Source organism: Panthera uncia (assembly GCF_023721935.1).
Source record: "Panthera uncia isolate 11264 chromosome E2 unlocalized genomic scaffold, Puncia_PCG_1.0 HiC_scaffold_19, whole genome shotgun sequence".
NCBI classification, from domain to species: domain Eukaryota; kingdom Metazoa; phylum Chordata; class Mammalia; order Carnivora; family Felidae; genus Panthera; species Panthera uncia.
This window is the reverse complement of record NW_026057588.1, coordinates 9,843,814-9,870,315: the sequence shown is the minus strand read 5'-3', so window position 1 is coordinate 9,870,315 and position 26,502 is coordinate 9,843,814. Positions and strand designations below refer to the sequence as shown.

General features: G+C 59.7%; 1 protein-coding gene across 1 annotated transcript; it reads left to right on the top strand.

Annotated features, from left to right (window-relative positions):
- Positions 1–586: 586 nt before the first annotated feature.
- PPP5C (protein phosphatase 5 catalytic subunit) lies at positions 587–24,001 on the top strand. Its single transcript, XM_049621601.1, has 13 exons — positions 587–806; positions 6,550–6,791; positions 14,634–14,781; positions 15,447–15,568; positions 18,658–18,723; positions 19,041–19,139; positions 19,939–20,044; positions 20,817–20,959; positions 21,093–21,180; positions 21,946–21,986; positions 22,075–22,253; positions 23,195–23,276; positions 23,465–24,001. Exons 1-13 carry the CDS (start codon positions 686–688, stop codon positions 23,525–23,527), a joined length of 1,500 nt encoding a protein of 499 aa, XP_049477558.1. The 5' UTR covers positions 587–685; the 3' UTR covers positions 23,528–24,001.
- The last annotated feature ends 2,501 nt before the right edge of the window (positions 24,002–26,502 follow it).

The window sequence follows — 26,502 nt, the reverse complement described above, 5'->3', positions numbered from 1 at the left end:
GGCGTTTTCCTAAGGGCACTGAGGCACCTCGTAAGGCTGGGAAGCGGAGGATGAAGAAAGGAGACGGGTGTATGTAACCAAACTTCCGAGTCTTGCTCCCGACTTGGGCATCCGGGGCGCCTTCAGTTAACAGCTAGCAATACTGACCTCAAGGTTGAAACTTTATTCCGTTGGTTTGAGAAGCCACGCGTTTTTCGGGGGGGGGGGGGGGGGGGTGGTGGTGGTGGTAACTGCCCCGATTTGCTCAAGGTCACACGAGTAACTGGCAGTATGGCTAGCCTCGCGGCTCTGGTTCTGCGCTGGGCACGGTGCTGCCTGGCAGCCACACCCACCAACCCGAGGAGACGGCGGGGAAATCCCACCCTAAAACCCCCCGAACTTCTGCCGACTCGGGACACGGTAACTTTGGGGCGGGAGGCCACGCCAGACCTTCCTCGCGACCCCCGCCCCCCTCCCCCCGCCAATGGCTCATTCTAAGAAGGGCGCTGTCTGGGGGCCCTCTGGTCACCTTGTCCTCCGCGCGCTCTACGGCGAAAGGGCCCTGCGCAGGCGCGCGGAGGGCGCCTTCGGGGCCCGCGCTTTACGACACTTGTGCAGCAGCGGCCGCGGCAAGTCGGCACTCCTTCGCGACGATTCGGCCGGGTGCCGCTGGCGGCCGTTGCCAGGGTGGGGGTCGCTTTGCGGCATGGCGATGGCGGAGGGCGAGCGGACTGAGTGTGCTGAGCCCCCCCGGGACGAGCCCCCGGCCGATGGCGCCCTGAAGCGGGCAGAGGAGCTCAAGACGCAGGCCAACGACTACTTCAAAGGTGCGCCCGCCCGGGAGGGGGCCGGGGTGGGGTGGAGAGCGGCCCAGGGCAAGGGGTGCCCGGCCCGCGCGGAACCATGGCAACGCGGAGCGGCAGCCTGGGCGCGGGGCAGGCACTACCAAGTGACCCGGCGTGGGGAGGCAGGATGGCGCGACCCGGGGGGCGACGGGGGGGGGGGACTCTGACAGAAGGGGTGATAGCGAGAGGTGGCGTTCGGAGCGGGTGCTGCTAAATGGGGAGGCCGGAGAGGGCGCTACCAAGTGTGAGGCGGGAGGGGGACGGGAACGAGGGCACTTCCAAACGTGAGGTCCTTGAGAGGTGTTGGCTATGGTGAGCCCTATAGAGGGCGCCTTCAAGTAGTGACAGGGGGCTCGGGAGTGATGGTGCTACCAAGTGGGGAGGTCTAGGGTGGGTGGCACCAAGTGGGGCCTGGGGGACACTGTCCCAATTGAGTAGGGAATTGTAAGGGCGGAGGGGGGGCGGGGATCGATCATTAGGTGGCAAGGCGAGGAGGTGGGAGATTTGGGGTTGCACGAGGAAAAGGGATGCGTGGGAGGCTCTGGGAGTAAAGGTGGGGGAAATCCCAAGAATAGTATGACATGGGATCTTGGGAAAGAGTAAGATGTGGGGGCACTCATTCATTCATTCATTCGGCATGTTGATTGAGCACCTGCTATGCGCTAGGGACTCTGCTGGGCTCTGGGGTTATAGCGGTGAATGAGCCACATGTGACCCTGCCCTTTTATAGCTTGTAATTTAGCAGGAGAATCAGACATTGAGTAAAAACACCAGAAACAATAAAATACTTAGAAGTTGTGATGAGGGCTTTGAACCCCCCCCCCCCCCCCCCCAATGACAGGGTGTGAAGTGGAGATCGGGCTGGAGGCTACTGCGGTCAGGGAAGGCCTTAACTGAGGAGAAGGCATTTAAGTAGAGAAGAGTCGCAAAGGAGTGTTGCAGGTGGGCGCAGAGACATGTGCAAAGGCCCTGCGGTAGGAAATGAAAGACTGGCGTGGCTGAAACTTTAGCGGATCAGCAGGGAGACTGATACAACATGCGTTTAGGACAGGGGCCAGCCCGGGTAGGGTTTCATAAGTCACTGCAAGGCTAGTTTGGATTTTACTCAGGTGTCCAAGAGGAGACCCTGAGTAGACGGATGGTCCAGTCTGGAGCTCTGAGGAGAGGAATTCAGGCATGGTCAGCCAATGAGGGGAATAGAACACCCTCGGAATGGATGAGGTCTTGTAGGGAGAGAAGGGGCCGGAACCTTGAGGAATTCTAACGTGTAGAGAAGAGGAAGAAGCTGAGGAGAGGTGGTCCGTGAAATGGAAGGAAAGTCAGGAAAGATGAGAGAAGAGAGTGCTTCCAGAAGGAGGGCGGCTGTGGCCCGGGTCACATGCTGCCAAGGCGAGCACCGACCAGTGCCCGCGGGATTTGGCTCCACGGATGTTGGTGCCAGCTAGCCTTGACGGGAGCAGTTTCTGGGGACCAGTGGGGGTGGGCGTCAGCCTGGAGGATACCAAAGAGCAAACTGGGAAGTAAGGAAGGGACAGCAAATGTTGACAAGTGAAGTGTTTCATCCTTAGGGATGAGAGGAGGGGAGGGATCCAGAGCCTTCGCAGCCCTCGGTGGGAGCACAGAGGGATTCAGAGTGGGAACGTGGGTCAGGCTGCAGCGCCGGAGAAGGAGGTAGGAAGGACCCGTGAGAGATGAGGCTTGGAGGTGGAGCCTTGGCGGCTGGCTGGGGGGGGGGGGGGGGGGGGGGGGGATGTCATCCTGGGGGCGGTGAAGAGGCCCGGTGAGATTCCCCCAGCTGCCTGGCTGACATTGGATGCGAGAGACGGAGACAGGTGAGAGGCGGTGGTGGTGCTGACCAGAGACCGAAAGCGACTCAAGAAATGCATCAGAGAGGAAAAGAGGGCGGCTGCCTGGAGAGAGGGAGGAGGGACCTCCCCCCAGGCAAGGAGAACGGGGTCGGGGTCGGGGAGGCCTATCCTGGCAAGGGGAGCGGAACCTGGCACCAGGGAAGTCAGTGGGGCTGGAGTGGAAGAGGCAGGAGAGGGGGCTGAGCTTTCTGCTGCGGCTTCTAGGGAGCCATGGATAGTGAGGAGGGGAGGGACCGGGTCAAGTTTGTGCTTTAGCGAGACCCCTGCGGAGGGGCAGGACCGGAGGCTGGGAGACCTGGGAGGAGGCTGGGGCAGGAACCTGGGCCGGGCAGGATGGAGGCCAGACCAGGACAGGGCGGGGCCGTAGGGATGGTGGACGGATTTGAGAGATGTTCAGGAGGCTGGCCTGGCTTTGGGGGTTGAGGGGTCAGGAGAGGCATCCAGGACAAGGCACAGCCTCTAGCCGGGGGACAGCGAGGAAGGTGGGGCCATCCCTGAAATGGGGCTCGGGAAGAGCGGCAAATAGGAGGGTGGGTGCTGAGGCAAGGTAGGACTTCTGGGAAGCAATAAGTCACGGGGAGGGGCTCCTTGCCCTCCAGGCCCCGGGCCCTCGGAAGCCCGAGGGCTGGGCAGGCCGCCAGAGGTGCTGGCACTGAGCTGGCTGAGAGGAGAAGGGCCCTCCTGGTCCAGGCCCCTCACTGTCTGGCAGGCGGTGGCAGGCACCGAGCCCCAGCCTCCGGGGCTGTGGGAATAACAATAAAAAGAATAATTACCGCTCTCCTTAATTGAGCCCCTGTGGTGGCCAGGTACACGCTTCATCTTCCCCGCTTCATCTTCCCCGGGGCGCTGGGAGGGAGGGAGAGAGGAGTGGCCCTGTTTGTTTCTTAGAGGAAGCTGAGGCTCAGAAGTGAAACCGCTTGCCCAAGGTCAGAGTGTGATCCCGGATATCCCCCTTCCTCGCCACGTGCTTGGTGCCCCTGTTCAGAGTCCTTACCTGGAGCTTGCAGGCAGAAGAGGATAGCCCTTGATTGGGCTCAGGCCCCTTCCGGAAGCCCTGGGGGGCAGAGCCTGGTCCCCGATGTTGCCCAGCTCTCTTCCCCTCTCTCTGGGCCTCATCGCCCCCCTTCTGTAAAACAGGAGGGCTTGTATTTAACCCCCAAAGACGCCTCTGGGTCTCTGGCTTTGTCGACATGGTTAAGAGCTCAGGCTGCCTGGATTCAAATCTTGTTTCTTCCTGTTTCGTGCTGTGTGACCCCTGGGCAAATGGCTTAACCTCTCTGTGCCCTGGTGTCCTCCTCCTCTAAAATCTGGAGGACTGGATGCGCTCGTAAAGCAGATAGAACAGGTTCAGGAACCGGTGTTGTTGGGCAGGTGCCTGAAGTGCAGCTCCTCCCGTTTCCTCTGCTTGGTTCTCCTCTTTGTTCACTCATTTTTTACTCACTCCTTTTGCAAGCATCTGCTGATCGCCTTCTCTGCTGTAGCCGCATTTCACGCGAGAGTTTATTTAGCCCTCAGAGCCACTAGATGAGGCAGGGCAGGGCCGATCGGGCTCTGAGACACCAGGCTCCCCACCCCAGGCCAAACGGGCCCCGTGAGTAACACCTCAGCCGTCAAGAGAGCTGGCCAGCTGGCCTCTGGAACACAGCCAGGAGGCTGAAGTAGTCCTCGAAGGCACTGGCATTCCAGGGAGGGTCCCTCAGACTTAGGCTGTCTGGTTCTGCCCTGGCTTGTTTCTGGGAAGTCCTGGGCTTGCCCTCCGGGTCTCCCAGTCCTGGAGAGACACACCCATCGCCTAACGGTGATGGGCAGGACTGGGATAGGGGAGCCCAGGGGCTGGGGCGGCCCAGAGGAGTGCCTCACCCAGCCTGAGAGCGGAGGAGGGCTTCCTGTAAGAGGGGACATCTGAGCCATTTGACAGATTGCCAGATATTAGCCTGCAGGAGGGATCGTTCTATTGTTCTGGCCGTCTCCCCAAGACCTGACTTCTTTTCCTGGTGTCATTGTGTCTGTCTGTCTGTCTCTGTCTTCCTTCCTTCGCCCATTCATTCAAGAACTATTCATGGAGCCTGGAACCCTCTTCTTCCATCTTCTTCACCAGACTCACTGTCATCCTCTAGGTCTCTGCTCTGGCATCATCTTGGTCTGCCCCTGTGCTAAACACTCTGGGTCATCATTGTCTGGAGGTGTGTGTGTGTGTGTGTGTGTGTGTGTGTGTGTGTGTGTCCCCCATTGGACTGTGAGCCCTAGGAGGGCAGGGCAAAGGACTGCTGTGTCCTCAGACTGAGCAGGGGCTCAAAGAAGTAAGACAAATGGGTCCTGCCCTCGCAGGGCTGAGGTTCAAATTGGGGATGTGGATTATAAGCAAAGAAAACAAAGGAAAGTCATGGTTCATCCAATGGCGCTGGAACCACACTGGAGAAGAGTGAGGTGGGAGTTAGGGTAGGAATTCCCATTTTAGGCCAAGTGTTAGGAGAAGGACTGTGAAACTCCAGTCCAGAGGGGGTACGTAAGTTGCCCAAGACACCCAGCAGGTAAGAGGTGGGGCCAGGATTGGGCCCGGGCCACCTGCCGCTGTCTGCGTGCTCCTTGTGCTAGGTTTCCTCTCAGGGGTCACCTGGTGTGAGAGTGAGGCTGGGCGCGTTTGGGTCTTGGCTTGGCTCGGAATTGCCACCTGCCACCTGCCTTGTGATCGCAAGCACGGGATCTCCCTCTCTGGGCCTCCGTACCCTCGTCTGGAAAATGGGGCTAATGCAGCTGTTCTCAGGGTTGTTGTGAGGGTTCAATGAAGGGACTCGTGTACCAAGAGCCCCGCACGGCAGCTGGCACATCATGGTCCCCCAAACCAGGCAAGCCTCTGAGCCTTGCTCTCCTGCCTGTCAGATGGGCACGTGGGAAGGGTCCACGCCTGGCTCTGCAGATACAGACTGGGTGTCTGACCTTGAGCAAGGCTTCTGTGGCTCATCTCTAAAGTGAACACCAGATGGTGCTTATGCCGTGGAGATGTGAGGATTCCACGGGTGAAAATGTAAAGCGCAGGGCACAGCCATAGCTCGTTGCAAACAAAATCAGCCTTTCCCCCTTGGTCAGACACATCCTGTCACTCTACGCCTAGAACATCGATATCTACACCCTCCGTGGCTGTGGCCTTCGGGATCTGTCTTGCCAGCCTCCCTGCTCTCAGCCTCCTCCACCCCAGCCACACCAGCCTCTCAATGGTCCTCGGACACAAGGCGTGCGCTGGCAGCACACCCCCTCACTTCCCACCCCGGGGCCTTTGCACCTCCTGTTCCTTCTGTTGGGAATGCTTTTCCTCCTGTCCAGTTTGTTGCTTCCTTTGGGTCTCTGCCGGCGTGTCCCCTTCTCCTTTCCCACTTCCTGTTCTCCTACTAGGCCCCTTCTTTGGGCTTGTTTACTTGTGTGAGTGTGGGGGCTGGCCAAGCAAAGGGCTCAGGGCAGACTCACCTGTGCTGGATTCACAACATCTCGGCTCCGGCACTCATTAATCTGTCCTCTCCGGGCCGTGGGACCAGAGGAGGACCCTCTGGAAGTCCTCCCTGGAAGAAGTATTGCCCCGGTTGGCGCCTTAAGGGGTGACGGCTGGGGGTGGTGGGGGGGGGGGTTGTGTGGAAGTGACTTTGAGTCCTGGGGACTCGAACCTGAGAAGACCAAGCCCGGGCCGGGGTGGGACGGTTGGAACAGGGAAGAGGGGGCGGGCCGGAACAGACGTTTCTGAGCTCAGCTGCGGACCTCGGTTTTCCCACCCGTGAGTGGGGGGGGCCGGGCCAGGACCCGGCCGCGGGGCCGCTCCTGCCAGGTGGCAGTGGTCTTGCCTCAGGCCAGCTCCTCCGTCTCCTCAGCCAAGGACTACGAGAACGCGATCAAGTTCTACAGCCAGGCCATCGAGCTGAACCCCAGCAGCGCCATCTACTATGGGAACCGCAGCCTGGCCTACCTGCGCACCGAGTGCTACGGCTATGCGCTGGCCGACGCCACCCGGGCCATCGAGATCGACAAGAAGTACATTAAGGGCTACTACCGCCGGGCCGCCAGCAACATGGCGCTGGGCAAGTTCCGGGCCGCCCTGCGTGACTACGAGACGGTGAGCCGGGCCTCGGGGTGCTGGGCAGGCGGCGGGAGGGTGTGAGGAGGCCGGGCCCGCGTTCACTCACCCCTCACTCGTCCAGCGGCTCGGCCTGGAGCACGCTTTGTGGGTTCCCATCTCGGCTCTGCTGTCACTTGCTTAGTGAAGTGACAAGTTACCTGGCTTCGCTGTGCCGTCTTTTTTTCTCAATTGTTTTTGGATGTTTGTTTATTTTTGAGAGAAAGAGAGAGAGAGACAGAGCACGACGAGCAGGGGAGGGGCGGAGAGAGAGGGAGACACAGACTCCGAGGCAGGCTCCAGGCTCCGAGCCGTCGGCACGGAGCCCGCCCGACACGGGGCTCGAACTCACGGACCGTGAGATCATGACCTGAGCCGAGGTTGGACACCCAACTGACTGAGCCCCCCCCCCCCCCCAGGCGCCCCAAGTGCCTTCTTGTCCGCGTCACGAAATGGGGAGAACACTGAGACCTGCCTTTAAGGGTTGCTGTGAAGAATAAATGAGTTTCTGCCTTTCGTGCCTTTAGACCAGTGCCTGGCATGTAGTCCATGCTCTGTACCCACGAGCTGTTGCGGTTATTGGCACTGTTGGTGGATGAGAGCCACGCAGCCATATTCTGGTGGAGTTCCAGTCCGGAGGAGGGCAAAACGCAGACCTGTGTCCTAGCTGAGGCCAACAGAGCCCTCGCAGGCGGGGTACACGCTCGGAAGAAGGCGGAACGGGGCGATGAGCTGTAGAGGGCAGCGGGTGGGGCACGTGTTGTGATGAGGTGACAAGGGAGAGGACCCAGCGCACCGCGGGAAGTCACTAGTTCACCGGCTCGTCAGCCACTCCCATCGCTACGATTGCTCTGATGGTAACGGCAGGCGCTGTGACATCCGGGGGCCAGCGCTCACTCCAGGCGTGTCCCATGCCCTCCCTGGGGACTGGCAGCCCAGGGCGGGGCAGGGACGGTGATGAACCCCACTGTGCGGATGGGGAGGCTGAGGCCCAGAGAGTTCAGCTACCGGCCCGTCAGCATGCAGCTGGCCAGTGGCAGAGCTGGGATTCGAACCCAGGCCCCCGTGGCTCCCCGGCTTCAGAGAGTGAGCCCCCTGAAAGGAAGGAGTTTGCTTGTTCGGTTTATTGGGTCAGTGCTTGGCACCCTCAGGGGCTCAGTCGGAGCGTGCTGCGTTATTATTTCCCCCTCACCCCCATCCTATTTTATTTCGTTCACCATACGCGCTGAGCAGCCTCTGTTGGGTGGGGAGGGTGCCTGGGGGCTGAGAGCCACAGGCTGCAGTTAGAGGGAGCGGGGCTGGCCGCCAGCCTGGGGTGGAGGGTGGATTTTAGGCCAAGTGAAGTCTTGAGCCAAGACAGGGCCAGGGGACACCTGTATTGGGGTGGCGGCAGGGCCACGGAAGAGGTGGTGGCTTAAAAAAAATTTTTTTTAATGTTTATTTTGAGGGAGACAGAGTGCGAGCAGAGGGGGGGCAGAGAGAGAGGGAGACACAGAATCCAAAGCAGACTCCAGGCTCTGAGCCCGACGTGGGGCTCAAACCCATGAACTGTGAGATCATGACCTGAGCTGCAGTCGGATGCTTAACCGACTGAGCCACCCAGGCACCCCAGAGGCGGTAGTTTAGAGACTGGGGTCAAAATGGAGAAGGGAGTGGGGTGCCCCCTGGCAGGATGGTGTAGGGAGCCCCAGAACAGAGTCCTTAACGAGCTTCGGGTTCCAAGCCGTTCCCCAGCCCAGCCTCCCCTTGTTGTCCCCTGGTGTCCTCATCTGCAGAATTGTGGCAAGAGGAGTGGCCACCTCCGGAGTGGCCATGGGGCTCTGGCGAAGTGGTGTGAGTAGAGGTCATTGGGGCGCAGGGTCCAGTAATGAGTAACCCGGGAGGGCACTCAGGGTTGGATGGGGGCAGGGTTTCTCTGCAGGGCTCGCGGTGCGGGGAGAGGCCTGGAAGAGCCTGGCAGGGCGGAGGGCCGATGAGCCTGTGCACAGGCCTGTGCCAGTGTCTCACCGTGCCCAGAGGTGTAGGGAAGTCTTCCCCGGGTGGGGGGGCAGGGAAGGACCCTTCTTGTGGCTCTGGCCCAGTCGGGGGCCTAACCCCGCCTACTCTGTGAGGCTGAAGATGGTCAGTTCTGGCCGTCTTGTGGAAATAACCACATCGGAACTTCTGCCCAGGCCTTTTATGCCATAGAAGGCAGGTGAGGGGGATCCACAGCCTCTTGGGGACCAAACTGAGGCGGGGGCCACGCTCAGCATTTAAATTGTCACAGCCTGTTTCCCTGTGGTGGCTTCACCAGCAGCCGTGGGAGTCCCCGCACGAGCCTGTGATCCTTGTGGGCCCTCCATGTGCCTGTAGGCTGTCCGCCTCTCCACGCTGCCACATCTCATCGGGCTCTGGGGGCAACGGGCAGAAGGGCCGGCCCGGGGCAGTTCACCCTCCGGTCTCTACCTCCTCCCCTCCTCCCTTCCAGAGCTTTCTGGAGACATGCTTGCTGGAGCCTCAGGCCCGCTCTCAGATCCTGGCGTCCTCGGAGGCGGAGCCAAGATGTGACCTTGGTTGAATAACAAGCCCGAGGCTCTGCCTCTCTGTGGCCTGGCCCTTTCCTTTCTCAGCCTCAGTTTCCTCATCCGCACGCTCACCGTGGGCCCAGCTCTGTGTGAGCTCTTTACGTGCTTGAATTCAGTCCATTGTGCAGGCAGGAAACTGAGGTCTAGAGGGGGAAACCCCTCCTCCCGGATCTCCTGGCCGAATTGGGCCCTGAACCTAGAGTTCCTGCCTGTAGCTGTGAGTGAGCTGTGAAGTCAGTTTAATGGTTTGAGACCAGCACCTCTGTCTTTCATCAAATAGAATAGAGAAGAAAACAACGGTTCATTCGGAGGAAGTGGGTATACGTGTTTGTGAAAAGCTCGTTTTCACTTACGTAAACACAGGCGTGTGATGTAAAATATGTATTCCTTACCGTGAGTCATAGGCAAAAGCCTCAAGGTCACTGATGTAGGAGTTGGTACTGGCAGCACGGTCGGGACACCCCAGCTGTAAGCCGTGTGGCCCGGAGTGCTTTGGCTGTCTGCCCTCGGTGTCCTCATCTGTAGAAGGGCCCACCTCAGGGCCTTCTCGGGACGATTCAGTGAGATTTGTACATTTGCAGCGGGACCTGCCCACACTACACACTTGATGGCATTTCTCATGGGGGTGTCGGGGCGGGGGGAGCCCGTGGCCCATAGGAAGGGCTGTTTGCAGGTACCAGGACCTTGTTAGGGGCCCCGGGCGGGGGAGGGGGGCCACGTGTGTCTCCCTCTGCTGGTGGGCCCTTCCAGGGCCCCTCAGTAGGAACAGTCTCCCCTTTCCACCCCCTCGTCTCAGGTTAGTCCTCTCAGAGGGACCCTTGCTCCTGGATTCCCTGTCCCATTTTTGGGTCCTCTTGTCGAAAGACTGCCCTTCCCCCTCACCCCACCATCTTCTTTCCTGTCTGTGGTTGGCGCTCAGATGGTCGTGTGGGCCCTGGCTGGATCTGGGGGACTCCTGCAGTCCCCACCCTGCTTCGTGGATTTTGGGGGTTTGGTTCACAATGCGGCTCGCCCTCGGGTTTCTTCTCACAGCATAGTCCAGCGCAGTCAGTCAGAAATGCGTCTTGCCTTGCAAGCCCGTGCAGGCGCCCGCACACCTAAGGTGTGGCTGTCCCCACGGTTGGGGGAGCAGTCAGCTAAGGCCTGGCACGGTGCTCGCCGTGGGCGGGGCGCGATTGGGACCTGCCTGCCCTCGTAACGGAGTCGTCACGCCGACCCTGTGCGTGGGGACTGTTTTCCCCGACCTACAGATGAGGAAACCAAGGCCCAGAGTGTAGTTCGCTCCCTGAGATCCCGCAGCCAGGAAGTGACGGTCTCGTACCAGAGTCAAGCACCTGGCCCCTGGAGGCACGCAGCGGGCAGAAGCGTCTCGGCCTGACATCCTCCTGTGGCTCAGCCCCACTCCGGCGGGCTCTCTTCTCTTCTGTTTTATTATAAATAAAAGGGACACTGAGTAAGACCTCAGTTAACTCACTAGAGGGTGTCGCCCTGTAGGGTGAAAACCCTGGTGTCCTGCTTACGGCTGTCACTGTGCAGTGCCTGGCCTAGGAACCTGGCTCTCCTCCAGCTCTCCGTGTGCCTCAGATGGGCACGGCCCCTCCCCGGGGCACAGCTCGTCATCTATGCGGGGTAGGTCATCCAAATGACCCGCCACACGTAGTCACGTGGGTCCCCTGAGGTCAGGAACGCTCAGCCTGGGCCCGGCTCTCACTGCTGGACGACAGTCCCTCACCCTCAGTTCCAAACTCAGGCCGTCCTGAAAAGGCCACCGTTGTAGTTAAGTTCGGGCAACTCATCTGGTGGCAAAATCTGACCTGAACTGACGAGAGGTCATTGATGGTCTTGGTGCCTCCACGTCGGGTGACTGGAGGCTTTGCTGCAGTGGTGGGAATATGTGTGACTACTCAGTGCCCCTCGGATCTGCTCGGGGCGTCACGTAACATAGCTGTTCCTGGTTACCCGACACGTGCGAACCTGTGTTACTGTGTCACTAGCTCGCGCACTATGGGTCTTGCCCGTGAACAAGCCCAGCTGAAGGTGGCACTTTTTAGAAACAGCTTTTTTTTTTTGTTTTAAGCTGATTTATTTTTGAGAGAGAGAGGGAGAGAAACAGAGCGTGAGGTGGGGAGGGGCAGAGAGAGAGGGATCTGAAAGATCCCAGAATCCGAAGCAGGCTCCAGGCTCCGAGCAGAACCCGACGCGGGGCTTGAACTCAAAGAACCGCGAGTTCATGACCTGAGCCGAGGTCGATGCTCAACCAACTGAGCCACCCAGGAGCCCCTAGAAACAGCTTTTGGAGAGCGTCATAGCTTCACGTGCAGTGGTAAGGAGGAGTAGAGATCCCATTCTCCCGGTTTCCCCCGCAGCACCTCTGGCGTGACCACACAGACACCACAGTCAGGATATGGACCCCGACACGGTCCACATATCACTTTTTACAGAAGAGTCTAGTGTTGAGTTCTGAACCACCAGGCCCCTCCAGTTGGGAGCAAATGACCCCCCGCGGGAGCAGGGAGGCCCGGTAGGGCCACTTCCGCTTTCCCAGCCCTATAGTGAGTCCTATAGCAGCAGCCACCAGGCCTGGAATGAGCACTCTGGCCGACGGAGCCCTCTGCAGGGGTGCTGGCACCCTGCCCTCGTCCTAGAGGCTGAGGCGGGGCTCAGGACGGGGAGGGCCTGCCTTCAGCACCTGGAGGCCTGGCCCTGTACGTCCCTGGAGGGCATGCGAGGTGCTGTGGGGACGAGTGACCGAGTGACGGTGGGCAGGGAGGGAGCACCCACCGTGCTGGTGGAAGTCAGGATCCTAGGCAGGGAGAAGACGGAACTCTGGCTTCTTGGGCCTCAGATTCCCCATCCATCAAATGGGGCTTGTGGTAACACCCAACAGAGCTGCTCTGCAGGTAAAGGGAGCAAGTTCGCCGTGCTCCGGCACATAGTAGGTGCTCAGGAAGTGAGCCGTGTGTTGTTACTGCTGCCGCTCCTCTTTTTCCGGCCTTGTTGGTATTTGTCCCCATCCTCCAGCCATCCTGCGAGTTCTGTGAGAACAGGGGACTGGCCAGGGGAAATGCTGAGTGCTTCATCATTTCCTTTCGGGGAGTGGGGGGGGATTCATTCCCTCCTGGGACGCAGCCGCAGCCTCGCGGGGCTGCCTTCCAGTGGGGAGAGAGCCATCTCCAGCCGTGCTTAGGGCTGGGGCAGGTGAGCCAGGGGCTTGTGGGAGTCCAGAGGGGTGTCTGACCCAAGCTGGGGGGGTGTGGGGTGCTCCTCGAGGAGGGGACAGCGGAGCGACAGCTGGAGGAGAGGAACCAGGAAGGGGATGGAGACGGACGTGAGGTGTTCTGGGCCAGGGGGCAGCCTGTGCCAGGTGACAGGGAGCTGGCACATTGGACACTTGTGAGTTTGGTCTGGCCGGGTGGTGCCGGGCAAACAGAAAGCAGGGGTAGGCAGGCCCTTGTGTGCCAGGCCAATAACTTAAGCCAGGCCTGGACTTAACCCCAGGGTGTGGACTCAAACCCTGTCCCCACTGGGAAGGACTCCAGGGGGTGCTGCCTCCCTCCCGGGCCTCGAGCCACACCCACCCCCAGGTGGAGCCGCCTGGCAGGATACCCGGGCGTGAGCCTGCCCAGCCAGGGAGGAAGCCGTCGCCTGCCACGGCCCGGCTTCCTGCCATCCACCGGGTCTGTGCACCCGTTCCCAGGGTGGATGAGCCACGGTGACCCGCAGGGGTTAGCAAGGGCCTTTGCACAGGCTTCTGGTTCACTCTGCCAGGCTTTCCCCGGGGGTGGCGTCCCCACGCTTGAAGGCCTGCTTTGACACTTCTCTTCACGCCCCCAGCACAGGAGCCGCAGGGACCTAGCTCCTCGGGTGGCCAGCAGAATGGGCAGGCCCGGCGGGGTCCACTCAGAGCAATCATAGTTACAGATAACTAAACTGAGTCCTGGACGGGTGACGTCCTCGCCAAAGGTCACACGGTGACGAAGCGGCAGAGCTGGGATTCGGATCCAGCCCTGTCTGCTGCTGAACTTGGGAGGATCCGAGTTTGTAGAAGGCAGGATAGAAGGTGGAGGGAGGGGTGGGCACAGGCTCCTTTTATTGAGAACTTACTGTACCCCAGAGTCACGTGCCCGGGGCTTTATTGCGTATGATCCCGTTTCGAGCACGGCGGCCCAGGAAAGGGGCCGTGACTAGCAGCCGGCGCCCTTGTGGACTTTACTCCTGATGGCGCGCTGCACCCACTTCGTGCGTGTCCGCTCCTGTGACCCTCACAGCCACCCTCTGACGGGGCCGCTGTCAGAAGTTCCCTCCCGTAGAGAGGGAGGGACTGGCCGCCCGGCGTTCCTCCGCCGAGGGTTGGCGGGGCCGGGATTGGAAGCAGGCGGCCTGGCTCTGTGGCCCGTGGTCTTGACCGCCCTTCGGAGGAGACTGAGGGGACGCCGCTAGGTGCTAGCCGCTGTGTGCTGAGCCCCGTCTTCATTACTTGTCCTTCCAGCCGCCCTGCCAGGTGGGACGTGTCCCGTCCCCCCTTTCATAGATGAGAGAAAACTGAGGCTCAGGGAGTCCAGGTTCCCCAGCAAGTCCTCGGTTCTTCTGCTGGGTCTGGGCCGTTCATTGCCACGGTAGACCCAGCCCCCGCTTTCCTCTTAATCCCCTCCCCACTCGGTATTGACTGGAACGTCAGTAAAGTGAGCCTCGGCCGGTGTGGCTCCCACGAGGAACCTAAAGCTGAACACGTGCTCCTCAGATGGGACACTTTTAACGACAGAGCTAAGATTTTTTTTTTTTTAATGTTTATTTATTTATTTTGAGAGAGAGAGATTGGGGGAGGGGCAGAGAGCGAGGGAGAGAATCCCAAGCAGGCTCCACATTGTCAGCACAGAGCCCGACGTGGGGCTCGAACCCATGAACTGTGAGATCATGACTTGAGCCGACACCAAGAGTCGGACGCTCAACCGACAGCCGCCCCAGCGCCCCAGAGCAAAGGGATTTTAAGAACTCCCGCTTGCACGGGTGAACACGTTTGCCCCGCGGGACAGCCCGGCGTGGGCAGCTCTCATCGCCCGGTGTGCGGATGTTCAAGACTGAGGTCTGGAGGTGAGAAAGTCCGGGGCTGCTCCGCCCGCGCGTGGAGGCCGGGTGGTCTGGCTTCCGTGTTCGTGGAGCCCGGGGCCGGGCAGCCGCGGCGTTCCCCCGTCCTGTCTGCTCCTCTGCGCCAGGCGGGCTGTGCCTGGGCGTTGATGCCTCTTTTCTCCCTCCCCCGCTCCTCCCCCGGCCCTCCCAGGTGGTGAAGGTGAAGCCCCACGACAAGGACGCCAAGATGAAGTACCAGGAGTGCAACAAGATTGTGAAGCAGAAAGCCTTCGAGCGGGCCATCGCCGGCGACGAGCACAAGCGCTCCGTTGTGGACTCGCTGGACATCGAGAGCATGAGTGAGTCAGGCCTGGGTGCCTAGAACATTCCACGTTCTTGCAAGCCCTCTCGGGGCCCTGTGCGCGCTGGGGGATGCGGGCAGGGGCGGCCGCGGTCTGTGGCTCCTGCATTCCTGGGAGCTCCACGGTCCGGCGCTGGGGCTTGGGTTCCCGCGGTTCAGGCGAGGCGGACGAGCCCCTCGTCCCGCCATCGGGGCCTAGCTCCCTAGCGACATCTGTACCGCCCGCCCCGCCCTCACGGCCCCCCCCCCCCCCCCCCCCCCCCCCCCGTCGGATTTGTGTAGGTCCTCTAGGCGCTCAGACGATTCAGTCCTTCGTTCCACAGATAATTATCGAGCGCCTGGTATGTGCCAAGCGCTGTTCCAGGCACCGGGGGTACGGCTGTGAATAAAATACTCTCAGCCCTCGCGGAGCTGATGCCCTGGTGGGGAGAGAGAGGACTAGACGGTGTCGAATGCTGTAAAACCACGCAGGCAGCGGGGAGGGGGGTGCTGGAAGAGGGGGCGCACTGCACAGAGAGGCCAGGCACGGCCAGCCTGAACAGAAGCACCTGGCCGGGGAGAGGACCCTTCACCCTCCGTCGTCCTCTCACCCTGTCTGCCCTGTGCCTCCTCTCGGCCTCACGGTGGCCGTGGCCACTGAGTCTTGTCCCCCATTCACCCCAGCCATTGAGGATGAGTACAGCGGGCCCAAGCTTGAGGATGGCAAGGTGACGGTCACCTTCATGAAGGAGCTCATGCAGTGGTACAAGGACCAGAAGAAACTGCACCGGAAATGCGCCTACCAGGTAAGGCCCCGTCAGGTGCTGCACACACCCGTGACCCCAGGATAGCATCGCGGCGGCGCTGGCGGGGCCCAGACTCGGCCACGGAGGGCGGCTCGAGGGGGAGGGTGGTCACGGCAGCTGACGCTGCTGGGCACCGTGCGGACGCGGTCTTTATTCCCGACGCTGCGTTCCCACGGCCGGCATTGCCATTTAGTTCCTTTTATTGATAGTTTTCCTCTCCCTGCCCCATATGTTCACGCGTGTTGTCTCTTCCACGAGATCCTGTGCACGTTTGTCACAGTTATTTTATTTATTTTTTTTTTTTTCAACGTTTTTTTTTTTTTATTTATTTTTGGGACAGAGAGAGACAGAGCATGAACGGGGGAGGGGCAGAGAGAGAGGGAGACACAGAATCGGAAACAGGCTCCAGGCTCCGAGCCATCAGCCCAGAGCCTGACGCGGGGCTCGAACTCACGGACCGCGAGATCGTGACCTGGCTGAAGTCGGACGCTTAACCGACTGCGCCACCCAGGCGCCCCTGTCACAGTTATTTTAAAGTCTCTGGTAATCCTACCATCTGGGTCATCTCTGGGTCTGCTTCTGTGGTCTGTTCCTCACGTGTCTCATCATTTTGTGTTGGATGCCAGACATCTTGTGCAAAAGAACAGTAGAGACTGGGCTAAATAAGGAGTTTCTACGGAAGATGGAGGCCCTTTCTTCCGTCGGGCCGCTGGCGCGAGGGGCTGTGTCCGTCTGATCTGCCGTCTCGGGCATTTTGCTGGACTTAGCCCACCGCGGGCTTGCGGTGTTTTCAGACTGGGATCGGGACTCTCCCTTTAGCCCTGGCAAAGTCCCAGGGATGTCTTGACGTTGTCACATCTCCAGCTTCTGGAACTGTGGGAGAGCTCTCTGATTCTCAGCCTCGCGGCCAGATTTTTGGTGTGCCGGGGGAGTTCTGTGCTCTCCCGTTCCGCCCCCACTTTTGTGCTGCCTTGCACCCCGCCTTCCGCGACGGCCGTGTGAGCAAGCCGGCAGGTGAGGGGAGAGGCATTCGGAGGCGGGGGCTTCTCCGGTCTGTCCGCTGTCACCAACGTACCGCTGGCTTCCCTCACTCTGGGCCTCGGCGCCCCTTGGCCTCTTGCCCTCCTGCCGTGCCGCGGGGATAAAAGCCCCAGGGAAGGTTGCTGTCTGCCGTTGACTCATTTAGATTTGAGCGCACGCTCGGCTCTCAGATGGTTTTCGTAAGATTGGATTTTGTGGGTTCGGGGCCTGTTGCCATTAGCGCAAGAATGACCGTAGTCTACAACTTTCTCCATTCTGACCAGAAGTGGACGCCTTCTACTTTGTTTAACGTTTGGGGGTTTTCCCCCTACCTCTTACCTGTGAAAACTGTCAAACCTGCAGAAAAATCAAAAGAACAGTATAGTTAATATTCTTGCCCCCTTCACCCAAATGCACCAATTAACATTTTGACACGTTTCCTTTCTCTCTCTACGTATGCGTGTGTATGCACACACGCTTCTTTTTCTTTCCTTCTCTTTTCTCGGTTTTCTTTTCTTTTCATGAGCCAGAAGTAAGTTGCATCATAACCTGTATCTCCTAAAACCAGGATACTCTATGTGACCACAGTTCAGGTGTCTCACCTTAGAAACTTAGCGTTGATAAAATAATACTGACTAATGCAGACAGTCCACAGGCCATCCACAAAATCTGGAAACACCGATAAATCTATATGACAAGGTCAAGGTCATCTTTAATCTTCACGTAGCAAAAACTAGTATTATCTACATTTCCAGACAAATACTTTAACTCTTTAGCTTACCCAGGTTTCCCCAAATTAGCTGTTTTGTGGTTTTGGTTTTTTTGTGGGATTTTTTGTTTGTTGTTTTAAAGTTTTTTTTTTGTTTGTTTTTTTTGTTTTTTTTGTTTTAAGTAATCTCTGTACCCAATATGGGGCTCGAACTAAACAACCCCAAGATCAAGAATCACATGCCCCGCTGACTGAGCCAGCCAAGCGCCCCGTGTTGTTGGATTTTTCAAAATCCAGAATCCACTGACGGATCAAATACTGCATTTTTATCTCCTTTCATCTAGAACAGTCTCCTGCCCTTTTGGGGAGACTCTTCCATGACACATTTTAGACATGTCCAGGCCAGTTGCTTTATAAAATGTACCACATCTGGATTCATCTATGTTTCTTCATGATGCTGATTATCTTAAGAGGAACCCAGAGTCTCTGTTTCCGTGTAAAATAACGCTGATGTTTAGGGGCGCCTGGGTGGCTCAGTTGGTCACACGTCTGACTTCAGCTCTGGTCGTGATCTCACAGTGCGTGAGTTCGAGCCCCAAGATGGTCTCCGTGCCAACAGTGTGGAGCCTGCTTGGGATTCTCTTTCTCTCCCTCCCTGTCTGCCCCTCCCTCGCTTATGTCCTCACTCTCAAATAAGCTTTAAAAAAAATAATAATCGTAATGTTTCAGTTTTTTTAATGTTTTGGGGCACCTGGGTGGCTCAGTCGGTTGAACGTCCAACTTCAGCTCAGGTCATGATCTCGCGGTCCGTGGGTTCGAGCCCCGTGTCGGGCTCTGTGCTGACAGTTCAGAGCCTGGAGCCTGCTTCCGATTCTGTGTCTCCCTCTCTCTCTGCCCCTTCCCCGCTCACACTCTGTGTCCCTCTCTTTCTCAAGAATAAATAAACATTAAAACAAATGTTAAATTTTGTAATGTTTTTATTTATTCTTGAGAGAGAGAGAGAGAGAATAGGGGAGGGGCAGGGAAAGAGGGAGACACAGAATCCGAAGCAGGCTCTAGGCTCCGAGCTGTCAGCACAGAGCCTGACGCGGGGCTCGAACCCACGAACCGCGAGATCATGACCCGAGCTGAAGTCAGTCGCTTAACCGACTGAGCCACCCAGGCGCCCCAGTAATTCTAACGTTTAAATGCCGTGGCTCCTGCCAGCGCTCACTTGTCTGGCCTCCGCTGCCCGTTCCTTGCCTGCCTCTCCCTCACCCTCCGCTCGGCAGTGTCTCTTGGTCAGCCCAGGCTCTCCGGGGCCCGGGGCGGACAGCAGGCCCTCCCCCAGGCCCCACTCACAGCCCACCCTGCCTTCCAGATTCTGGTACAGGTCAAAGAGGTCCTCTCCAAGCTGAGCACACTCGTGGAGACCACGCTTAAAGAGGTGCGTGCCGTGGGGCGGTGTGTGGACGGGCTGGGGGTGGGGGGCTCCCTGGCTGGGGAGGGGCTGTGGAGCTCAGAAACTCACAGGCCCACCTGGCTTGGTCTGCCTTCCCTCTCCCGCTACCCTGTGTCTCTCCCCTGGATGTCCCTCTCTTCTCCTGGTCTCTGTCCCACCCTTTTCATTTCTGTGTCCCCTGCCTGTGTCTGTTGCATGGTTCTTCTCGGTCTGCCATGACCTCTTGCCCCTCCCCTCACCCCTGCCCCCTCCCCACGTCTCTCTCTGGGCCCCTCCCTCTCCGGTGGCCTCTTTTCTTCCAGACAGAGAAGATTACGGTGTGCGGGGACACCCACGGCCAGTTCTATGACCTCCTCAATATATTTGAGCTCAACGGTTTACCCTCGGAGACCAACCCCTATGTATCCTTCCTCAGAAGAGCAGACCCTCCCTGTCCCTCCACCTGGATTTGGGGGAGGCACCGTGGCCAGAGAGCACAGTGGGAACCCGTGAAGGGAGAAGCCTGAACAGTCGCTCGGGCACGGGGATGTGGGTGGAGTGGCCGGCCAGCGTCAGAGTGGCCAGGGCAGGTCCCCCTGCGCTGTGTGCCCGGGGCAGGTGGCTCAGTCCCTCTGGGCCCCAACCTCTCTTCGTCTTGAAACGGGGCTGCTACAAGATCAGACACGTAACGGCCCCAGGCACTGCCACTCCCCAGCCGCTTGACCATAGCAGTGACGTCACCTCTTGGTGCGTCAGATTCCTCATTTGCAAAATAGGGATAATGGGGTCTGACTCACTGGGTTGTTGAGACGGGTAAATGGGTTCGTATGTGTGAAGAGCTGCGTGGCCCACAGTCAGAGCTGTGTAAGTGATTGCTGATGTGATGACCGTTGCTTGATGAATGGCCACCAGGCCTGTGAATATCGGGTGGGACGGTCCATGTTCCGTTGCCCCTATGGCAGACTGACCACCTCATGTCACCCTCCACCGTCCACTTCCCTGAGCAACAGATGAGGCTGGGGATGTCAGCACTATCCCGCTGAGGCTCCAAGAGGCTGGGCGACTGGGCCAGAGCCAACAGCGAGGAAGAAGACCACAGCCCAGATCCCCTAGCCCTGCTGACATCCCCACTCCTAGGGTGGCACCGGCAGGAGCCGCGGGACATGGGGAGGCTGGGGAAGGAGCAGTGCCCCCCACGCCTTGTTTTCCTTAGCAGAGCAGATATTTAATGGCGACTTTGTGGACCGCGGCTCCTTCTCCGTAGAAGTGATCCTCACCCTTTTTGGCTTTAAGCTCCTGTACCCAGATCACTTTCACTTGCTTCGAGGTGAGCTTGTGTGGCAGGAAGGTTTGGGGTCAGTGTGGCCTGGTGCAAGATGAGCTCACCAGGGAACAAGGGCCACCGGGGGGGGGAGCGGGGGGGGGCAGGGGCACATGTCCATTAAGAGGTGGAGAATTGGTCTGGGTTGAGGGCTCCATTGAGATGTGGGGAATGGGGCTGGGCTGGGGGCTCCATTGAGAGGTGGGGAATCGGGCTGGGTTGGGGGCTCCCGGGGGCCTGAGCGTCAGCACTCGGCACGTGGGAGGTGCTCGGTGACTGTCTGCTGTGGGCTTCCCTGCAGGAGGTGATAAGAGCGAGCCCCAGCGGAAGAGTTGATGAAGCCAGACACGGGGGCCCGGGCAGCTTCCTTGTCTGCCCCAAGCCCTGGGAGTCCCGGGAGGGCAGAACGAGGTTGTGTGCGGGAAGTTGGGAGGCACAGCAAGGGGCGGGCCCACGACAGGCATCTTGGAGGGGCTGGTGTTTTGTTCCAACCTGCCCCCTTCCAGCCTGGAAGGCACGCAGGTTCTCCAGAAAGGAGCCCAGGGCCCAGGGGGCAAGGGACATACCCATGGTCACTCCAGGCTGGGCCGGGCCTAGGCCTTGTGGCCACCTGCCCAGTGTGTGCCTCTCAGAGAAGGGACTAAGAGCAGTGTCAACACCTCACTGGGTTTCTGGTGTGTGTGTGTGTGTGTGTGTGTTGTTGGCCTCAGGCCCCTGGACCCGGGCCCGGGGGTGCCCGTGCAGGGGGTGCTGACCGCTTCGCTCTGCTCCTGGCCAGGCAACCATGAGACGGACAACATGAACCAGATCTATGGCTTCGAGGGCGAAGTGAAGGCCAAATACACAGCCCAGATGTACGAACTCTTCAGCGAGGTGTTCGAGTGGCTCCCGCTGGCCCAGTGTATCAACGGCAAAGTGCTGGTGAGGGCGGCAGGCGGGACCCCTCGGGCCCCTTCCCGCGCCCGCGCCCACGAGGGCCACCCTGAAGCGAGCTGGAGGGTTGGGGTGTGGCCGGTGCCTCCGCTCACACAGCTGTCCCCGCACTACACCCCAGATCATGCACGGGGGCTTGTTCAGTGAAGATGGCGTCACCCTGGACGACATCAGGAAGATTGAGCGGAACCGGCAGCCCCCGGATTCAGGTGAGGGTGGTGGGCCGGGTGACAGCCCCTTCCCTCCCGGGGCCGCGGCACCTCCTGCGTGGGCTTCCTGCCCTTGGCGGGGATGGCAGGGCCGAGCCTCTGCGTTCTCGCCTGTGACTCGGCTTGGCGCTCTTCCCCACGGGGCTGTGCCTGCAAGGGAGTGTTCTCGCGCACCGCGTGGGGCGCGCTCTGGTCACTTGTTTGTGGGTTCTGGAGAGTGACGTACCGGGGCTCCCGTGCTGGTGAGGACAAGTGGCCGAGTACTCACACGCACGCACGCACGACTGTGGGAAGTGTTGCACAGGGCATGGGGAGGGTGGGGTGCTGGGGGTCCGGATGGCCTCTCTAGGAGCCACACCAAGGACCGACTGGGAAGGAGACACCTGCCACGCAGAATTGCCCCGGGCAAGCACAGAGGGGCCCGAGGCAGGTGTGAGCTTCGCACACGGGAGGAACAGCTGGCAGGGCAGTGGTTTTGGGGTGAGCGGGGATGTACTTAAAGGGGGTTGATGAGGCCCTGCAGAGCCTCAGAGGCCTGGGGGAGGAGCTTGGGCTTTGTTCCTAGGGCAGCGGGAGCCCCAGAAGGCTTTGAGCAGCAGAGGGGTGTGATCCGAATAGCACTGTTAAAGGGTCCTCCCCCTGCGGGGCCGAAATACATTGGCTGGATCTGGCGGGGCGGTCACGGGGCTCAGAACCCCATTTCGCGTGCCCCTGCCCAGCCTCCACCCCAACTGCGCTGACGTCCCCTCTCCTCCCCCCACCCAGGTCCCATGTGCGACCTGCTCTGGTCAGACCCACAGCCGCAGGTCAGTGTTCCCCAGGCTGGGCCGGCGGGTGCGGGCTGCGGGCAGAGGGGGTGGGGCGGGCGGCACCCTGAGCCCCCTGTCTCCCCAGAACGGACGCTCGGTCAGCAAGCGGGGCGTGAGCTGCCAGTTTGGCCCCGACGTCACCAAGGCCTTCCTGGAGGACAACCACCTGGACTACATCATCCGCAGCCACGAAGTCAAGGCCGAGGGCTACGAGGTGGCACATGGCGGCCGCTGCGTCACCGTCTTTTCCGCCCCCAACTACTGGTGGGTCCCGCCTCCGACCCATCCGGGCCTCCCTTCCCCACCCGCTGTTGCTTGTGTTGCTGGTTTTTCCGTTAACTTTTTGCGGTAGAAAGTTGCAGAGACACACAAGAGCAGGTAAAATCGTACAAGGAACACCCACGTCCTCGTCACCCGGGTTCAGCAGTTGCCAGCCCGGGCCGGCCTCCGGCCACCCCCACCCTGGGCACCACCGCTTCCGTGCTCCGACACCCCCTGGTGCCCCTGAACCTTTTCGTGCAACCGGAATTCCACTGTCACTCTGTCAAGTGTCAGATGGGATCACCTGAACGCAGAGTCCCGTTTCCTCGTGTCTCTCAAAAATGGCTCTTTTTGGTTTGATTTCTTCCGAGTAACAGGGGACACATTCTTGGTCTTGTCCCTCCTCCCCTGTCACTGGTAGGCTTTTGGTTGAAGAAACCAGGCCCCTTGTCCCCCAGAGTTGCCTGTGCTCTGGACCAGGCCGCCTACACCCTGCGGGTGCCAGTCAACACGTTCCTCTATCCTCTGTTTCTTGGTGGTTAGAGCCAGGGTGTGCTTGGGTCAGAGTCCAGGCTTTGGCAAGCGTCCTGCCTCCGTGGGGGGACATGTGCCCCCCACCTGTCCCCTGCTTCCCCTTCCGCCTCTGCTCCCCTCCTACCTGAACCTCCTGGGCCCCCCTCCTTTCCCCTGGATTCCTGCCTTTCCCGGTTGGCGATAATGGGGCTATCTGTGTCCATGCCTCTCTCTCTCTGCTCTCAACATCTCTGACTCCGTTTCTGTCAGTGTCTCTGATGGGCTCTGTCCGTCTGTGTCTCCCTCTTCACTGGGACTTTCTGCCATCCAGCCTCCTTGGGTCGCTTCCCTCCAGGCCCCTCCCCAGCCCTTCCTTGTGTTTCCCCCCTGCTCCCCACCCCTGACCAGCTGCTCTGCCCCTGTCCCCACAGTGACCAGATGGGGAATAAAGCCTCCTATATCCACCTCCGGGGCTCTGACCTGCGGCCCCAGTTCCACCAGTTCACAGCAGTGGTGAGTCACCCCCTCTGTCCCCTGCTGTCCCTGGCCTGGGGAGCACAAGGCTGAGGCCCAGTCAAGGACAGAGCGCAGTGCTCAGCAGCTCTTGGGGGGCGGGCTGGTCTCTGCATCTGGTGTTCAGACAACCCCCCTGAAGCTGCCCTGTTTCTGTCTCCCTTGCCCTGTGTGCTCTCGTGTCCCAGCCTCATCCCGACGTCAAGCCCATGGCCTACGCCAGCACGCTGCTGCAGTTAGGGATGATGTGATGTGAGGCCCGCATCCCAGGGCCTGCTCCCCATCTGACCCCAGGCCCAGCCCAGGGCAACGTTGGACCCCCTTTTACTTTGTAAAGTTTGTATTTATTCCCCTTTAGGTTTGCAGAGGGGGTGGGGGGCCGGCCAGAGGGTCCGCTCCCTGGAGAAAGAGAAAGGAGGTGGAGAGGCCAGGGTTGGGGCACGTCCGGGCATTGCGGAGGGCATTGCGGAGGGAGGCCGCGGCGTGTGGGGTGGGCGGGGCCCAGAGGCTTCCCCGCCTCCCTCGTTTGCATGGCCCCTCCCCCCTGAAGCAATAGGGCCCCGCCATAGGAAGACCCCCCCAGAAGGAGGGTCATCAGGGAGGCCTCGCCTGCGTCTCCCCCTCCTGGCGGCCCCGAGACGGGGCTAGGCTGGGGTTCACCCCCTTCCCCAGCTATTTTATGTCTGTAATTAAATATGTTAAAATAAAGTCATTATTGTAAGTCAGCTTGTCTCAGATGGTGGAGCTGCTGGGATTGGGATGACCACATCATCCAGAGGGGTGGGGGTGGGGGGGCCCCGAAGCTCCACCCCCCTCATCTCCCACCTCCCTGGGGTGCCCTGGGGTGCCCTGGGGCTGGGGGCCCGACCAGCCCAGCTGCCCTAGTGTCTGCCCTCACGGTGGGCTCTTGAGGGAGCGACTTGCCGCCCGGGAGGGAGAGCCCCGGGCAGCGGCACAGGGTGCGCTCCGGGGAACAGTCCCGCGAGGCCCGGCCGGAGCAGAAGCTGGAGGAGACTCGTTCTTCCCGCCTCCCCCGCCTTCCCCCCCCCCACCGACGATCCTGTCAGCGAGTATGTGCTGGGTCTGCAGCCTGCCCTCTGTCGGGCACAGCCCGCCGGGGCAGACCCCACCCTGGTTCCTGCAGCACCCGATGGAGCCGACTCCCCCACCAGGGAAGACCAGAGGTACCTCCTACCGCTCTGCTTTCCTTCTGCATCAAAGATTAATACCGGATCTTACCCCGGCTGCTCTGCCTGGCCCTCGGCCTGTGGAGAGAGGCCTGTTTTCAAGTTTGAACTCCTCTGGACCCACCTTTTTCCAGGGAGATGTAGACCTGGGGTATTGTCTACGGGCAGGTGGCAACAGTCGGAGGGTTGAGTCCTGTGGGCACTCTGACCCCCTGGGTTGCCTCCCCCAGGGCAGAGATGAGCAGATGGCATTGCTAATTCCACGGTGACATCTGGGAAGGCCCCGCGGTAGGGTCCTCTCTCTGAAGGAAGTCAGCATCGAGGCATATGAACGCCCTTCCTGGGGGCCGAGCACCGGGGGTTAGAATATCCCGGGGAAGGTAGGCGTGAATCCCCGTTTGCCGACCCCAGGGGTGTCCCATGGGCGGTGTTGTGGGAGGCCTGCAGGCCTGCGGGGGGATCCCGCCTGCTGAGAAGCTGCCCTCTGCAGGCGCGCTGGGGCTTTGGGTCGCTGAGAGCTGCAGTCAGGAGTCCCCAGGCCGCCCCTCACGTTCAGTACTGTGCTAGAAGAACTCACGGGACTCAGAAAAGTTATTATGGTTCCAGTTTATTACAGCCCAGATTAAAATCCGCAAAGACAAGAGGCGCACGGGGGGAGGTCAGGAGGGACCGGCCCGGAGCCCACAGGTGTCCTCCACGTGGTAGAGTCACCCAGCACAGAAGTTGGCTCAAGCCTTGGTGTCCAGGGGCTTTATTGGGGTTGGTCGTGTTCACTGCCTCGCCCCCGTGACTGACCCTAGTCTCGGGAGACACAAGCTGATGTCACGTGTCCCAGGGTCCCCAAACACAAATCACACGTAAGTATAGGCCACCTCGAGTGGCCCAAAGCCCTGGGTAAACAAAGACCCTCGTCAGGGAGGACATTCCCAGGGCTTCAAGATCCCCTCCCGGGAGCTGGGCAAGGGTCAAACCTTTCTCTGGTCAAGGTGAGTCCTTTATTGCACAGCTGTGCAACAAACAACTTACTGGCCTTAGACGCCCATGTGTTTGCCTTGGTTCTGTGGGTTGACGGGGCTGGGCTGCGCGGTTCTCAACTTGAAGTCTTAGGCATTTGCGGTCAGGTGACATCTGGGGCTGCCGTCACCCGAAGACCAGCCTAGCCGCACGTCCGACGTGGCTTATTCCAAGGCCTGGCCGCCGGTGTAGGCTGCCGGCTGGGGCCTGTCACCGGACCATCCACACACGGCCTCCACGTGGCTTGGGCTTCTCGCGGCATGGTGGCCGGGTCCCACGGGGCCGCGCGCACCCCACAGGTCCAGGTGGAAGCCCACACGTCTTCGTGAGCTGGTCTCGGAAGCCGCCCTGCGTCGCTGCCACCGCATTCTGCCTGTCGTCAGGTCCCTAAGGCCGACCCAGATTCAAGGGGGCAGGGAAGTAGAAATAAATGCATTTGTTTATGCAAATGCCTGACTATTCAAAGTAGGTTTTCTTGGTTGAGCTCAAGATGCCAGAATTAACTTTAAGCTCAGAGATGCAGTTTTTTCCTGTGGAAAGAGGCCCGTAGCTAGCTATTTAATGTGTCTGCTTCCTGGCTTTATCTGTTAAGGATGGCTCGATTCTAGATTGTGTATTACTGGCATTCCTCATGAAATCCTGCTTGGTTTCTTTCCTTTTTTTCCTTTTTTTTAACCTTTTATTTGGAAACGAATTTAAGCTTAACAAAAAGTTGCAAGAGCTTGTATACCCTTGACCTAGATTCACCTACGCACAAACCATCGGGTGCCGTGGGCTTGACAGTATGTGCGTGTGGTGAGTGCACGCACCCCGTTTTGTCCCTGAGCTACTTGGGAGAAAGTTGCATAGCGCACATACGTCATGGGCCTTTACCCTGGTGTGGTTCCGTGTGATTCTCCTACAAATAAGGGTTTTCTCAATAGGGCCGGGGGTGGGGGGTGGGGAGCGGTGCCTGGGTGGCTCACTTGGTCAAGCTCCAACTCTTGACTTCGGCTCAGGTCACGATCTCACGATCTCACGTTCAT